The following is a 16,676-nucleotide window of genomic DNA, read 5'->3' on the forward strand; positions in this document are numbered from 1 at the left end:
TAGCCCTGTTTGTCGTAATAGTGTTAGAACTGGCAGTACACACAGGTGCAAAGTCACTCTCAGCCAGACTTTCATGTGAAAAAGACAAGGTTTGTGTTAAGGCTGGCACTTTAGTGATTGTGATGAGGCAGTAAAATATATGAGAGCCTGGTTTCCTGTTGGAGATTGGTCCTAAATTAGCTAAAACTATATATACATACATACATATATATATATATATATGTATATATATATATATATATATTTTTTTTTTAATTATTTGAACAGAGTGGTAGATTGTATCTACCATGACAGTGGAGAGAATTCTCCTTTAACACATAGAAATTTTGGCACATTGGGTGGGGGATAAGTTCATTGGGACACTTGCCACGATTTATTTTATTAAGTTTAAATTAACACATTCCCAATTGAATAAGAAGAGAAAGAAGAAGAAACCTAAGGAAAAGAAAAAACAGTGAGGGAGGGTATTTGATGCAGAGGGTTCACCTCAATTGCCTTTCCCTGCCTCTCATCCCCGCTGTAGGCAAGAGAAAATAGAAATTAAAAAAAAAAAAAAAAGATAAAAAAGAACCACTGTTTGCAACATTTCATGTCTCATAAGCAGGATTGCTAATACCTTCCCAGGGACCATTATAGCACGCTACTGCATTCCATTAATTGCTCAGCAGATGTTCAGCAGCCTTCTTTTAAAAATGTTTGAGCCAGAGTATGTTGCTGGTGAGAGAAGCAAGGCATAATTTGGTTTGTCTCCAGGGAAAAAGAACTGTCTCCTTTCAGGAATTTACTAGCCTTATTTTGTGTTTCAAATTCACTTCCCTGTTAGCTTTTATGCGAACACAAGGTAAGCATTTCCAAATACCTGGATGTCATTAGAGACTGGATTTAGTTTGTTTGCCCCCACGTGCTCTATTTGGGAATTCATTAACTTTGGTATCTAAGCCGAGCTCAACTTTGAACGCAGTCCTTGTTTTGTTCTTAACCGTTCGTATACTCCTCAGTTACTGCGCAATTTCTCTTGAGAACCTAACCACTCCTGAAAGCTATGTTTCTGAAATGCTCTTTGCAGAAGGGAAAGATTTAAAATTGTCTGAGAATAGGGAGAGAATGAGAAGTTGTTGTCAATAAGGTTGTGGGGAGGGTAGGAAGGCCATGGCAGGTGTGGCTGTCTTTGGCTTTCAGGACCTGGTGGCAGCTGGCATCCATGTTTGGCAGACAAAGGCTAAGATGTTACAAAACAACTCAGGGAGTTGGAAAAGGGAGTAGAAATGAATCAAGCTGAGACTTGGACTGGAAACACTGGTGTTTTGACTGAAGCGTCCCTTTACTTATGCTATTGCTGGCTGGAATATTTCTCCCCACTTTTCCACCTCTCTACATTTCCTTACTATATTTATATTTTCAGGCTCAACTCATTGCCAATATGTGCATGATGTATTTCTAGGTGTCTTTACATGGATATCATCTACCCCTTGTCTGAACTCACATGCATTTTTTAAATCTACATTGTCATTGTCATCATCATCATCATCATCATCATCATCATCACTTTGATTTTACTTCTTGAGGATACAGTTCTGCATATCTCAGTATTGTCTCCACTATTGTACCCAGCGGAGAACTTCCACATATCAGGTGCTCAATAAATATTGCCTTTATAAATAATTAAGTGTATCATCACTTTATAAACTGTAGAGATATATTCAAAATTCCATTCCTCCAGTTAACATTCAGATTAAGTTTATTTAATTGTAAATCCGTTCTATGACCTGCTACTCATTACCAAATAACTGGTGAGTGGAGCCTTGCATTTATTTATCCAATAAACATCCAGGAAAAACCCATTTCTGTGTTTTTATGTCAGGTATCCCTTCAAGATATATTAGAATCATTTATATCCACATTGTGGGGAATGGGTAGGTTTGAGGAAAATGAAAGTTCTGTGTTCTGGAATAAGAGATCACAGAGGCCACAGGAGAGAGACTGTCATGAGGGCTTCTTCCGAAGGAGACTGAAGCAATTTAACGTATTGACTCTCATCTTACCTCTCTGGTCAGAGAGCAGCCTCACGTCATGGCAGACTCAGGGTCGCATACCTTAGATTGCACTGTCCTTACCATGTCAAACAAACTAGACCTTCTTCACATCTTTTGTGACATCTCCCTTGAGTTCTCTCTCATCTATGCTTTTACCCTGTCCTTCTATTATTTATTTATTATTTACTTACTTTTATTATTTTGAATTTATTTATAGTCTTCCATATTTTAAGAGCTGTGATGTCATCTTAGGGAGAGTTCCCCTCGCCACCAACCCCCATCAAGACTCACCCGAGGGCTCTTAATCCGATGCAGGACGTTTCATCTCTGTAGGTACTTACGGAAGAACAAACCTGGGCTGTTAAGAAAATACCTTTAAAATGTCGATAATTTTCTCATTGCCCCTAGTAACTTGGAATTTACTCAAGGGCAATGTCCATTTCAGATTTATCATCTTATTCCTCACGTGACCCTATACCTTAGTTTGCCATTGTTCTTTAAAACTATGATGCATCCAGGAATATAAGATGAATTAGGACCCTCACTCGGCTCCACCCTGGATAGACCAGAGGTGCAAATACTAATTACATGAAGCTATATTGATTCTAAATGAAGAGGATGAAAAACTTTCTATGCAGAAGGTTCAATAAGGATGAGCTTTAATGTTCAAAAGCTCCACAAAAGAAGGGAAAGTAAGCATGACAGGTTATGAAGCTATGTTGAACAGAGGCATGGGAAGGTGACATCGTATGTATGATTTATGCATAAAGTGAGGCATAGTATGACATAGTTTGGAGCACCTAGACACATATCCTCAAATACTTCTATTTGGTACATTTACTAAAGTTAAAATTATGAGCAGAGGAAAGAGAGAGATAAAATTCACGGAAAACAAATATGCCACTCTATAATGAACTCTGTTGGTTCATCATCCATGCATGCTAGTCAGAAAACTTTTATCAAGGTAGGTTTGAGATTATAAAATATGATAAACATGGGAAGAAGGGGCAGATGAAAGGGTTTTTAAATAATAGATTTGGGCACCAATCAATAATCATTTCTCTTTTTAATAAATTATTTACACATTTTAAAAGAAATTTTCAACCCAGGTGGCAAGAGATGGTAATGCATTTGATAGAGACGGAGACCTAGGTGTAGAATCCTCCTTTTTTGGTGGCCAAAAAAGTTAAGTTTTATGGTTCATGATGGGTTTAATGTCATAAAATATATAAGTGAAAAACCCCACCAGGAAATTGGAAGTAGGGGGCTTGAAACTCATATGAGAAAACCAGGATCAGACTGTATTATGACCTATAATTTTCCACCTATCAGCAGATTACAGGTGAGGGGAACCTGCTGACAGGTGATAAGTTAAAGTCCTAATTACTGGTACAAATCTTTCAATCTACATCAAACTCTGTATCTTTGTTTCTGTGAGGACCTATGCTCATGAGTAAATTTAGTTGTTATACTTGGGGATGGGGCTAGAGGTAGGGGAAAGAAGCCTAAAAACATGTTGATTCTTCTGTGGTAGAATAGATGAGGTTCTATGTGAGAAAGGAAGTTAAAGACTAGGCTAGCATTTTATTTGAGAACACAGAAACGTAACTAGAATAGTTCATACTGAATTATAAACAGCACTTCAGGGATCATTTGCATTTCACAGGAGTTATTTATTGGGCAAATAATCTGAAACTTAGGTGGTAGGACTTCTGCAGAGAGGAACTAGAAGAATTCGAGCTGTTTTCCTCAAAACATTTGATATAAGTGAAATCCTGTTTGGTGGTTGAAAAAACTCTTTATAACCCAGGGAAGGAAGTCCCTGTTATAAAGCAGCTGTTCTTGAACTTGACTCTACATTAAAGTTACCTAGGAAGCTTCACCAAAGTAGAGAGATTTCAGGTCTCACTGCACATACCCTGAATCAGAATCCCAGGGTACGTGCAGTTACAAATTCAGGAATCTGCATTTTTAACAAGTTTCCTAAATCATGCTGATAGGCCGGCCTTTCACCATCAACAAGCACTCTTTTAGAGCATTCTAGGGACAGAAATCCATCTGCATAACAAGGAAAGTGCACATCTATCTCCAGCAATAAATCTGATTTACAACTCAGAGCACCCACTGAAACAGAGGCGTACTTTAAAAAAGAAGGGTCTGTGTAGGAGGAAATTCATAACATACATTAAGATCTAATTTCTCAGCATATCTGGATCCAAACTAATTGGCAGACTAAGTAGAAGACAGTGGATGTAAGGGGAAAAAATGAAGCTTGCCTCTGAATCTGGAATATACCATAATCTGTAATCTAGATGAATGGCAAAGACCAGCCAAGTGCTGTGGCTGTGAAGCAGTTGAAAATGATTAAAGTGTGCACTGGAATCTTAGTGGCAGATGTACGTGAACAGCCATGATTTTTATGCAAGTTAAACAAATGATATTATCTATATTCTATTAATATGCTAGTATGAGCAGAAAATGACACATCCAAATTCCCGATATTTCAGTATCTGTTAGAGAATCAGATTGCTCATCAACCTTTAGCTTTCCAATTAGGTCACTGCCTCTCTGGAGTTTGGGGTGTATGTGATTTTAAAAAGTGAAAAGTTAGTATTTGTCTAAGGAAGAGCCTCAAATTCCATGTTGAATTTTTTAAAAAAAATTGTAATACCCAGTAACTGCTTCCACCCTCTCCTGTCTGTCTAGCAGTTGTCCTTTTAAGTTGTTACGGTTAGAAAAACTGTCCTTTGTCAAGGGTATGTGTGGGTTTTTAAATAAAACTGCTATCTTGTGTTATCTTGGCCTCCATGGTTGCTGCTGACTGGTTTTAATATCTTTTTCAGGTGTAATAAAAAGATATTATCGCAAAGATATTAGAGAATTAATGTTTCCAGGCTTCAGTTGCACTCCCTGGATATGTTATGAGTAAATGTGGGAGAGAATAAGGATGTCAGAATTTCGACCTCAGTCAGAATACATCGTGAATCATGCCTGACAGTTTCACAATGAGAAAGACCCTTTCCACGTGAAAGTAGAATTAGCATTGGTCAAGAAGCTTTAGAAAATACAATATAATCTAAGCCACATTGTTATAGACGCAGATGCCAGATTGTGGAGTTGTGGAGTTCTAAACTATAAAGTGAAATAAATTGTCGCAATGACATTTTCCATTTAGGGATGCAATTAGTACTAGTGAAATTCTTCCGCAGCCAATAAATTGATCTGTCTCTTTAGTCTCTGCTTTCCTTATTATCTACACAGTTATCATTTACCAGTTTTTTGTGAATAAAGTCATACTAATGGTATTTTCCCTCAAAATAAATATTGTTTTTCCTCTATGAATAATTAGACTATTTCACAGACACATGGACCTAGTGGCTTTTGCCAGATATTGAGCCGTTATGGTGTTATGATGAGTAATAACAAGTGTCGAACTTGTCTTTTTCCCTAATATGACTAAATGAATGTGATATTTTTATAAATGTACCAGGGGCCAGCAACGAGGTTGCCGTTTAGTTTCTAGTAGAGTCTATCTTCACCATTTTTTTCTGGTTCCCAGGACCCACAAAAGGGCCTGAAATGACCACAGGGTACCTGGCCTGAGCTGGCTAGGCCTGTGCATGTACCTAGGAACTCTAGAGCAGAGAATGATCAGGTGGGAGTGATCAGATGAGCAATTCATAAGCAAGGTAGAAACATGCAACAGGTTGGAATTAAGTGGTGGTTAGGACACAGGAGACACAGGTCTGCAAGGGGGAGACAAGGCAGATAATCAAGATAAATTGGCAGGAAAAAAAAGAAGGCAGGCGAACACATATAAAATACAGAGAAGATACCAGTGTCCATGGCCATGCTACCCTGATCCTGTCTGATCTCAGAAGCTAAGCAGGGTCGGGCCTGCTTAGCACTTGGATGGGAGAGTGCTTAGGAAGACCAGGTGCTGTAGGCATAAAAAATTAAAAAATAAATAAATAAAAATAAGGGATTGTAAGCTGACAAGGTCCTTGCAATCTATGAAGTCAACCAAGGGTTGCCTCGTCTAAAAAATTTGGAAAAAAAAAAGATACCAGAACCTAGGCAAAGCTACCTTTTAGACACCACCTTCCTTATACCTACAGTGACTGGGACTGTTGTGTTATATCGTTGTGTCTGCATAAGCTTTAGTAGCACTCCTTTTGATCCTTAAAGCACCCTGATTTAGATATGAACACTTATGGTCATCATGCTCATATCCTGCCACTCTGCCAGTGGGGACAGACGTTCACAAGAAATGGGTAACATAGAGCCCAAAGGTGAGAATTTCTAATTAGATGTTTAATAAGTTGAAAGTAAGGGTTTTGAGGAGAAAAGGTATTAGTAAATTAATTGCTGTGTGACAAATCACCTAGACATTCAGTGGCTTAACAATAAGCACTTATTATTGCTTATGAGTGTATGAGTCAGCCGGGTGGTTCTTTTGCTTTTGCCTGTGTTCATTGTATGTGTGCAGTCAGCTGTGGATTATTGCGTAGAGGGCTCTACTGATCTTGGCTAGGGTTTGGTTGGCTGTAGACTACTCTAGAATAGCCTCAGTTGGGATAATGAAGCTCTCCTCCACATGCTCTCTCATCCTTCAGCAAGCTTCTCTGCGCTTCCTCATACATGGCAATGACAGGGTTCCAAGAGAGAGCAAAAGCACAGAAGGCCTGAAATCTCACAACTGGCACACCATCACTTCCATTGCATTCCTTTGCCAAATCACGTTATGGCATTGGCTCCAATTCAAGGAGCGAGGAAACAGAGTTCACCACTGGCTGGGAGAAGCTTCCAACTGGATTTGCACAAAGCTTGGACACAGACAGAGGTAGAGAATTGATCTAACAATGCAGTTAATCCATAAAGAGATTGAGCCACTATTAGTAATTTTTTTTTAAGTATGTTTTTTCTATTATTATTTTGTTTTGTTTTAGTGACCCAGAGAATATAAAGATCAGGCACACTCTAAAGATAAGGACTGGATGTTTTATGAGCAACAGTAGGTGGGACCTACCATGCAGTACTCTCAAATTAGTATGCATACTAATGTCCTGTGTAGCTTTTTATGTATTCTGGGACATACTCTCTGAAACTGGCATATTCTGTCTCAAACAAAGCTTTGGAAAGTGCATTTTCACAAGTTCTCCAGGTGATTCTGATTCAGGTAGTTTGTAAGCTACACTCTGAGAAATATTCTACATAATAAGTAGTATTTTCCTTGACTTTCAACCCTAGAAATCCAAAAGGCATCCTCTCTTCCTATCTATCAATTATGATGATAAGTTTGGTCTTTGAGGTACCCATGGTTGTCATTAGTTGGCCAAGTGACCTTTTGGTGACTAGATATTTCTGAGGGCTCATCCTAAGTTTAAAATTTGCAGCACTTAGTCATTAGAGCCTTTTCTGGGACTTTCCATTCAGCCTGGCCTCCGGCATCACAGCTTTATCTCAGTAGTGGATGGCCATCCTTAAGACTCTTCTGATTGAGTTGAATTTGAACTAGACAGAGGCCTATTGGCCAAGTTAGGGTACTTTCTACATGAAAACCTTTCTGCACTCTGGATAAACTTTTGCTGTGCCATTCCCATATCACCTTAATTTCTGAAAAAGAAATTTGAGACTATGTGGATTTTGTGATATTCAAGGCATGTAACTAAATAGCCGGCTTGGGTCTCTTTGGAGAAAAGAGAGGAAAAAAGAAAATCAAGGTATGGTGAAATTATGTTTGCAACTTTCTGATAGCACTAACTTCTGGAATAAAAATACAGTAAGAGTTCAAAGTTTCAGGGTCAGTGCAGGTAGCTATCCTCCAAGAAAGACCCTTTGATAGAATAAAAGTGAGTGTGGGCAGCAGTGAGAGTATTTTCATGGCTTTATCAGGTGATGCCAACATAGTATTGACTTTAAAATTTTGAAATAAACAAAGAGGTAAGTCTGCAGCAAAGGGAAAAGTGATATGCGGGGTAAGGCATTTCCCAAAGTGTGTTGTATGGAACCTAGGTCTGCAAAGGGTTTGTGTCCTGTCGAGTTTGTGAAACTCTATGCTCAAGTTAAATGAGTTTTGCTCTTGCAGGACTGCTGTGAACTTTTAATATAATACATTGATGATTACCGTGAATCTCCAAGATGGGGAACGCCAAAATTATTTGCCCTTGGAACTTTTTCATCATATTTCAGGACTTGTTTTCTGTAGAATACACTTTCAGATATACGATAGCAATAATACAGCAGTATGTAAAGTATTGGGCATGTAGCGGGCATATGCCAGCACTTTAAAACTTCTATCTTCTTTTATTCTCGCAACTTTCTAAAGTAAACATGAGTTTTATCTCCATTATGCAGGTGAGGAAACTGAGGTTCAGTTTAAGTTACTTAGCCCGTAAGTGGCCGAGTCAGACTCTGATTCCAAAAAGGGACCATATCAATTACTTCACCCTAAAAGTGGAGTTTTAGCATTGCTTTTATATGCTTAATACATGACCATTTATTTAGCACTTACTTTCATAGGAAGACTACTGTTGTTACTGTAAGCATGGCTGTTATTATTATCAACCTAGGTCCTCATGAATAGAATATAATAAATCAATGCATTTCGGAGTTCCTTGAAGGATTTTGGAAACGATGTGTGCCAGACCCAGACTGAGAAACATTGAGTCACTTGCAGTGCTGATGTGTCCATGCTTTCCTCTGTGCCTGAACAATGGAAAATAAACTGCTGAGCACTTTACCCTAGGTTCTACCTTGTTTAGGCTGCAATTGGAGAGGGATTAACTTATGCTAATTCCACAGGCTAAAGCCCATTTATCACAAGTTTCCATTCCTCAGCAAAACACACAAAACCACCTAAGTGTTGGGCAAACTAAGATACGCAGCTGCTGTTGTGTGGAGCAATAATGGCTCGTTTATATTCAGGCACAGATCAGCAAGCAGAAGCCACCCAGGGAACACAGAGGGTAGTGGTATTCGATCTCTTACTGCTGCTGCCTGCCACCTCCTGCCTGCCTGCCTGCCTCTGAGAAGTGATGAAGTGATACAGAGATGGGGAGGAGAAGCGGATAGCACACATGTTAGAACTCAGGATACAGAAGCTCATTTTCCCAAAATAATATGCAAATTAGTAAACAGTGTTAAGGCTGCTTGTTTACAGATGAGAATTTGAGTGAGAAGGATTTCAGATTGGAAGATTTAAGCTTGTGATGGGGAGAGGGAGACGAGGAGGAAGGGAAGAGAAGGGAAATAGAGTCTGTGTGTGTGTGTGTGTGTGTATGTGTGTTTGCTTTCTGTCTTAGAGAGAGCATAGCCAATGCAATTTCCTGTCTTTAGTTTTCCATTTATTTTAAATGCCAACCCTTTCAAGCAGGCTCGTTATTCTTCCTGGGTGCTCCCTAACACTGATAGTCTGCTTATTCTAAGAGAGCGTTCATCTAGGAGTTAGAGGTTTAGCAAGAAAGCTAACCTGCCTCTAACCATCCTAACCATCTGTGGCTCCTCTCTGGACCTTCATTTGTTCCTGGATAAGGGTTTGCATTAGAAGATTACCTTTAAAATATCTTCCTATTATTATTTCCTTAAGTGAGATCGTTGTATTGTGATGTCAAGAGACAAAGCAAGAGACCTTATCTTTTAAGAGTCACAGATGAATTTATATGATAGCTGAGCTTTGCTTTGAAATAATCCAGTGGTTGAGGGTTTGAGAACTGGATGCAGGTAGAAATAAAATAATATTTTCTATCGATTATTGGCTGTGGAAGCCGAGTGGTTGGTATGTGAGGCTTCATTTCTCCATGTACACATATCATGCATGTATACATACATACATACACATATATGTATATATGCATGTCATCCAAGTTGAAGAGTGTTTGATCTATGGTTTTAAAACAATATTTTAACTTGTGTCACTTGTTAATTTGCTTCTTGTGCTATAGTTTTTGCCTTAATCCCCCTCCTCAGAAATATCTTTTAAAATTTCTGATATCTCCCACTGGTTAGCCCAGGATTGAGTACATAGAAGTGTGTGTGTGTGATATGACTTGGGTTCAAGTCTTAGCTATTCCATTAGTTCTGAGTCCTTTGGAACAACATTAACCAATGGGAAGGGAAACTCATTGTTCTTTCTTATCTGTTCAATGGAGACCATAGTCTCTGCTTTCTATTTGTGAAAACCAGTTGTGATAATGCTCATGACAAATGGAGGTGTTCTCTTCCCCAATGACATCTGACCAGCTGTGGTGTGAGTTCCGAAGTATTTCTGGACTCCTTTGCCGATGAAACTGCGTTTGCCTAAGTAAAGAAGACCTCTGTTTTCCGATTTTGAGCTCGAAGCGCATGTGCCTTGGGGGTTCCACCACAGTGACACTGCTTCCACTTTTTCACACACAGACTCACACACTCAAACTTCGTGGCTTACGTGCTGCTTGACTTACGGCGGAGAGAGAATCGCGTGGGTACTTAGTTTTAGTACTTCCTAAAAGCTAATTCTACTAAAACAACTAAGCCTATTTCTGAGAAAGCGGGCTTAACTTTGTGTTTCACCAAAACAGCTTAGTATATGGAATATATTTTCAGTGTGCAGTGGTGACTGAGTGGCTGGGATGCGAGCCTATGCTTACCAAATGGTGCAGAAGCAGCCTCATGTCTTGTCTGATACCATCAGTATTGCAGTAACTTGCTCTTGAACTTTTGCACCTGGGTGACCAGAAAGTTGCCCTCTTGACTCTCAACACAGAAAAGCTGTAGAAAATGGTGCTTAAAGGTCACCCACATGTATGAGTGTCAGGCTTTGCTTAAATGAATGGAAGGTAAAGGCCAGCATTTAGACTTCTAAGGGGTACGTGTGGTTTGTCTTCTAAGCTTGAACTCTGCTATTTTCGCAAAATGTTGGTTTTTGAGAGGGTGAAAATTAATTGCAAACAAAATTACAAAAGTACAACAAGTTTGACCTTGAGGTGGAAGAGGTTTGGAGGTGGAAAAAGATGTTCCCCAGAGCTGCGATCTCAGGGCAGACTCAGGGAGGGAGATCCTTTTACTGATGCAGAGGCATCTATGTAGCCTGAGAAGTGAACTCCACTCACCTGAGAGGCCGGTGCTTCCTGGCATGAGCTGTCAGGGCTTCGAGAAGCTGTGGAGACAGCACCTGATTGTGAAATATTCACTCAGCCATCAGCATTTTACGTGTAAAAACATCAGCATGCTCCATTACTCTTCAGTTCTTTCTCTCCATGACAATGACTGGGATAGGAGTGAGAGAAATGGAAAATTTGTAAGAATATTCCTTCGGTGGTTTTTCTGGTTCTCTGTAATTGCTTAGGGGAGAAAGCTTGCATTCAGAGTATAGAAAAATTTAATAATGATATTATTATAAATATTGATTAAGAATAATAGCAGCAGCAATAGCAATAATAGCTATTTATAGAAGAGTTAATATGTGCCTGGCACTGTTATCAGTGATTTACCTTCATTAACTCATTCGATGCTCACAAAAACCTAATGAGATATGCAATGTTACTCTCATCTCACCAAATGAAGTATCTTATCCAAAATCAAATAGCCAGCATGTGGCAGAGGCAACCTTGAATCCAAGCAGCCTGGCTCCACTGTGCTTCTCGGACAGGCCAGCTGGAGCATTCTGGTGGCTAGGAAAGGCTCAGATACATCCAACATGTCAGCTGTGTGGCTTGTATCTTGTATGTAGGTCCCATGCAGTTTGCTGGGACTTACCATGGCTCTACATGAACAGTGTGAGTCTCTCACCGAGTCACGCCATTCCACATCACTGCTCATGACCATGCCTTGCTTTCTCCCCTAGCCCCATTGGTGGACTTGACTCCAACCCACAGTGGATCTGCCATGCTGATGCTGCTCTCCGTGGTGTTTGTGGGGCTGGCAGTGTTCGTCATCTACAAGTTCAAAAGGTATGTGTCCCTCCATCCATGTCTCCTCTCCCTCTTCCTTCTCCATGACAGGTTCAGAAGCATGCATCAGAGTGATGTACATCTCCCATGCATAGCAGTGATGGTTTCTGTTAATGTTTTAGGAAGATCCCGGGGATTAATGTTTATGCCCAGATGCAGAATGAGAAAGAACGAGAGATGGTCAGTCAAGTCAGTCACACTGAAAACAGGCCCCATATCCCTCAGACTGAACTAAGGAGGCCTGGCCAGCTGATAGATGAGAAGGTGGAATCACAGCTCATAGGTAAATGATTCCCAGTAGCTGTCAGCTGTTCAGCCTGAGTAGTCACTGGCTGACTCTGTCTCTAACCCCTTTCTGCCTTGACATAACCACTGCTTTCTGCTCTAACATCCCTGAGAGAAACAGCTAAGATGACTCTTTCCCTGCTTCCTTCCACTGGAATGAGGAGAAAAAAAAAAAAGCCTTTTTGCTCCTGTCTAGTATTTTTTCTCTCACGAGTTTCTTCCTCTTTTCGCAAAAACCCTTGCTAAAATGTTGGGCTTCAAGTGTTCATGGGCAAAGAGCCTGGATCTGCTGGCCTGGAGGGCCAGGCAGGGTTTGAGGGACAGGATGTGTAATGACCAGAAAAGACATGGCAGCCTCACCCTGATACAGCTTTAAGGAGGGCACACTGCTCCAGAACACTCGCAAGGTGACATAATGAGGCTAGGAGAGGAGTGACAGACTGATCACCCTGAGATTTTTTATTTTTTTAATCTAGCAATAATCTAGCAATCATCCCCAGAAAACAGAATTTGAGAATTTTTAGGACAAGAGGCATCAAGTTTGTAGACTATCCCGGGAGTGGGGCTTCCTGAGAGAGACCACTGGAGGGTTAGGCTGTTACAGAGCAGATTGGCAGATTTCTTCCTTCTCTGTGTTTGTCCCTTACCAGAATTCTTAAAATGAACTGCACTGTATTTCAATAGAGCTTACTCTGTGAAGTAGGCATGGGAATCCAGCAGCTAGGACTAGAAAGTCTCAGGTGTGATTGCTAAGTCCTACTATTTATCACAGAGAAAATTTTCCAGGAAGTTAGACAAGCCCATGAAGCCACCATTGTGATCCATTTCTCTTCTTGTTTCCTCCTGTCTGTTGGCATCAGGAGTTGAAGCTGTAAATGTTCCCATCTAGATCCTGCATTGCTGACTACGATGGATAAATTACTATATAACCATTCATGCTTCACTCTAATGTGATGATGCCAAACCACCTAGAAGGCCTTTATAAGATTGTTACTTGGGGAAAAAAAAAAAAAATGAGTACCTAAACGAAAACACGACCTTCTCTTTAAATGGATAAGGGAAAGTTTTGTGGTTGTATTAAGGGGAAATTTAAATGCAATGACTGGCTTTTATCGGAGGTGATAATAACCACTGCAGCCACATGTGGTCTCCAGTTTTCAGTGTGCTTTCTTTGATTTGGGGAGACAGGGTGATAAATGCATAATTGCTTTGGGTTAAAAAGAAAAAGGCTTTTCTGTCTTCAAGTCCAGAGAAGCATTCACCCTGTCTATTCACCGCTAAAGTCTCTAAGTGCATTTTCGTGGGTCATTTGGTTTTCAATCCCGTTTCCACGGGGTATGAAGCACAGCCGCTGTTTACGTTATTAAAGTAGCAATCCCTCCTCCGCCAGGAACGTCTTGCAGCGCATTGCAGTCTCTGACACCTTTCCATTTCCAATGTCATTAAATGAGTAAGTGTTACACGTTTTCTCTTAGGAGAGTAGCTTTACCCTCCCCTCCCTCCCCTTCTGCTCAACCTGGTGACTCATCTCTCCGATTGCAAAGAGCAAGACACGCCACTCCACCTTCAACGCCAAAGCGGGGATCTGCTGGGGCACAATTTGCAATTTAAGGAAAATCCCTAAAGGCTACAGGCGACCTGCTGATCAGGAAAGAATTTCGCTCTTGTCAAGTGCATCATCCTTCATGACCACTAACTTTATGTTTTCTTTCTTTCCTTTGTTGTTCTGTTTCCTATTTTGCCAGGAAGTATTTCCATAGTTGCTGAGAATCAAAGCACAAAAGAAATCCCTACCTATGTAAATGTTTGAATGGAGGACGCCAGTAAAAACAAAAACAAACAAACAAAAATAAAATAAAAGCAATCAAAATTCAAACAAACAAACAAACAAACACTCACTGCATCGGGACTTTTTAATTCTTCAGACACAGACAACAAGGGTTTTTAGCTTTAAGCCTGTGCATGTGGACTATACCTTGAGAACATGCTCGGAGGGGCAGTATACAGGTGCTCTATTTTAATGGGAAAACACTCCCGGCCCTCCTCTTTTCTTCTCTCTCTTTTTTCTGATCGGTCGTGTTTGTAGAAAATTCATAACACGTATAGGCCAAGGAAATCTGCATGTATTTTTGGAAATATTCTTGGCTCTAGATTTAACAGCTATTTTAGCACTATTTGCTGATGGGTGGATTAGCCACCCCAGCCTCTTTCACAAGACACAAAGACATACACAGGAGTTCGAAACCCTGAGCTGTTTCTCTGTTCCATCTTCCTTATTGCCATTTTCCCTTCCAAGTTATCTGGTAGCTCTGTTGGCCAATGGTGGCTACCAGGCTGCTTTTTGCGTTCTGTGTGGCCACAGGGACAAAGAAGCCAGTCAAAGTTCTGTATATGCAGGCAGAGCAGGGAAGGCAGGCAGGTTGGGGGTCATAGGGGCAAGCATGTCAGAAGTGAACCTGTGTTTCCTGTTCACCCCTTCCAATTATGACTGCTTCCCCTTAAAAATTTTCCTACTTCTGCCTCAACTTACGTAGAAAATAGAATCCCAGTTACCCAGTGTCTTACCTTTCCATTTGTTTGCTTTCCATGTGTGGTCATGATCTGCCAATGTCTTTGTATCTCTTCCTTCTAATCCCGAAGTTACCCTTCAACTGTTCCTACCTTTTTTTCCCCCAAACATGTTGCTAGATTCTGTACATTAACCCTGACACTCCTTAAATACTGGCCTAGCCTCCGCCACCCCTATCTCCACCACCTACAAGTTTCTGATCTTTGTCTGTTTTGTACACTCCCAAGCATGCCAGCTTCTGTACACAATGGCCAAGCTGCATCCTGCCCTGAAGGATTCAGCTTCATGTACCCTTTGTCTCCTCCTGTAGAACACGCCTCTTCCAAATATCCTTGTCTTTTCCCACCTGGAAACATGCCATGTGTGTGAATGAGCTGATATTCAGATCTCGCCATGTGCACTGGAAAAGAAAGCATTCCGATGAATAGCAGTATCCTCACACCTTAACAAAAACCTCATACAGCCAGATTCTAGAAGATTCTTGTTAGAAATGTTTTGACTATGTTACTATGGGCAGGAATTGATTCCTGTGATGGTTGCTGTACCCAGTATTTCCTCTTTCACAGTAGAGTAAAAATATTTGTAAAATAAAAACCATTTTAACCAGAAGAAGAAACAGGTTAATGGATTTAATGTTTAAGAGTGTCAAAAGGTCTGAGAATATACAGAGGTCTTGTCTTATATTAGGATGAGATTTTGATTTTGTAGAATGATCCCAGGCATTCCACATGTGTGCCCTCTGATCTCTCAGTATCATAATACCAGCAAGGGCAAAACTAAGCATGAAGGGGAGGACTTAGTAGACTAACTAAAGCAGATTGGCTCAAAGCATGAAAAAAACTCCAGTTTTTCCCAGGGCAATCATGAAAGAAGACTCAGAGAAAGAAGGAAACAAAAGTTTGTCCAGCAGAAGCCCTTGGAATATTATGGATTAGGCAAAGCCCACTCTAAAATATAAGCAAAAACAGTTTTGAAAAACCACTCAGAGAGCACAGTCTCCTTCTTGGTCATATCCTCAAGCCAACAACAGGGTATAACATGGCTCTGGGGATGTAATGGGGTTTGGGGTGTCCTAAATATCCTGAGGATCCTTGCCCTTGGGAGCCCAGGCAGGAGAAAGGTAGCAAAGTGGAAGTCAGAAGTTAACGAGTCAGAAGTGTTCATGGTCAAAGACGGCCGCTATGAATCTGAGAAATGGATTATGCCCGAGGCAGCCATCTACTTGTAGAATTCAATTGATCCCCAACCCGCCAGGCTTCCTATCCCACAGGAAATGTTCTCATTGATCCTCTTCAGCTGGAGCCTCCCAAATTTAATCTGGAAGACAAAGTGTTTGGAAACCAAAAGAGGCTCACTCGAAACAACACAGGGAGTCCTCAGACTTGCAGTTCAGTTCTTTTTAATTAGAAAATTATGAAAAAGGGAATAATACTCTTAATCTAGCACAGTGCCTTGCCTAGAATAGGTATGAAGAAAATTATTTGTTGAAGGAATAGGTGAATGACCACATGAGAAGACTTAGGGAAAAAGGGGCTTGTGAGTCCTAACTGAAAATAGAGGTGGAGAGGGGATGCCTGGCATTTTGGAAAAGTGACCTAAGATGGTCAGCTCTAGATTCAGCATCTCCAGGGTCCCCATGTACCTCTCCTCTAAGCTCCCTTCCACTTGTAGGAGATTAGTGAGGTACTGCTCAGAGGGGACCTCACTGTTCTTATGATCTAGCTCTGTCGTTCTCAAAGTGTGCTACCTGGACCAGCAGTATCAGCATCACCTCAGATTTGTTAGAAATGCCACTTTGGGGTCCCCACCCCAGACCTACTGAATCAGAATTTCTAGGGGTAGGGTCCAGCAAGCCGTGTT

At 40.6% G+C, this 16,676-nt stretch overlaps 1 protein-coding gene across 5 annotated transcripts in view; it reads left to right on the plus strand.

Moving 5' to 3' along the window:
- Positions 1-14,077, plus strand: part of SORCS1 (sortilin related VPS10 domain containing receptor 1) — a 482,842-nt gene extending 468,765 nt beyond the window's left edge. Inside the window, exons 25-28 of one of the 5 annotated variants that reach the window (XM_011363770.1) lie at positions 11,857-11,962; positions 12,085-12,245; positions 13,638-13,697; positions 13,792-14,077. In XM_011363770.1, coding sequence (XP_011362072.1) covers positions 11,857-11,962; positions 12,085-12,245; positions 13,638-13,693 — 323 coding nt within the window. In that variant the 3' untranslated portion in view covers positions 13,694-13,697; positions 13,792-14,077. Of the gene's footprint in view, positions 1-11,856; positions 11,963-12,084; positions 12,246-13,637; positions 13,698-13,722 lie in introns of all 5 variants that reach the window. The other 4 variants (XM_011363771.1, XM_011363769.2, XM_011363774.2 and 1 more) reach the window with 4 other exon arrangements.
- Positions 14,078-16,676: the final 2,599 nt, after the last annotated feature.

This window comes from Pteropus vampyrus, unplaced genomic scaffold, assembly GCF_000151845.1.
Source record: "Pteropus vampyrus isolate Shadow unplaced genomic scaffold, Pvam_2.0 Scaffold89, whole genome shotgun sequence".
In the NCBI taxonomy this organism is placed as follows: Eukaryota; Metazoa; Chordata; class Mammalia; order Chiroptera; family Pteropodidae; genus Pteropus; species Pteropus vampyrus.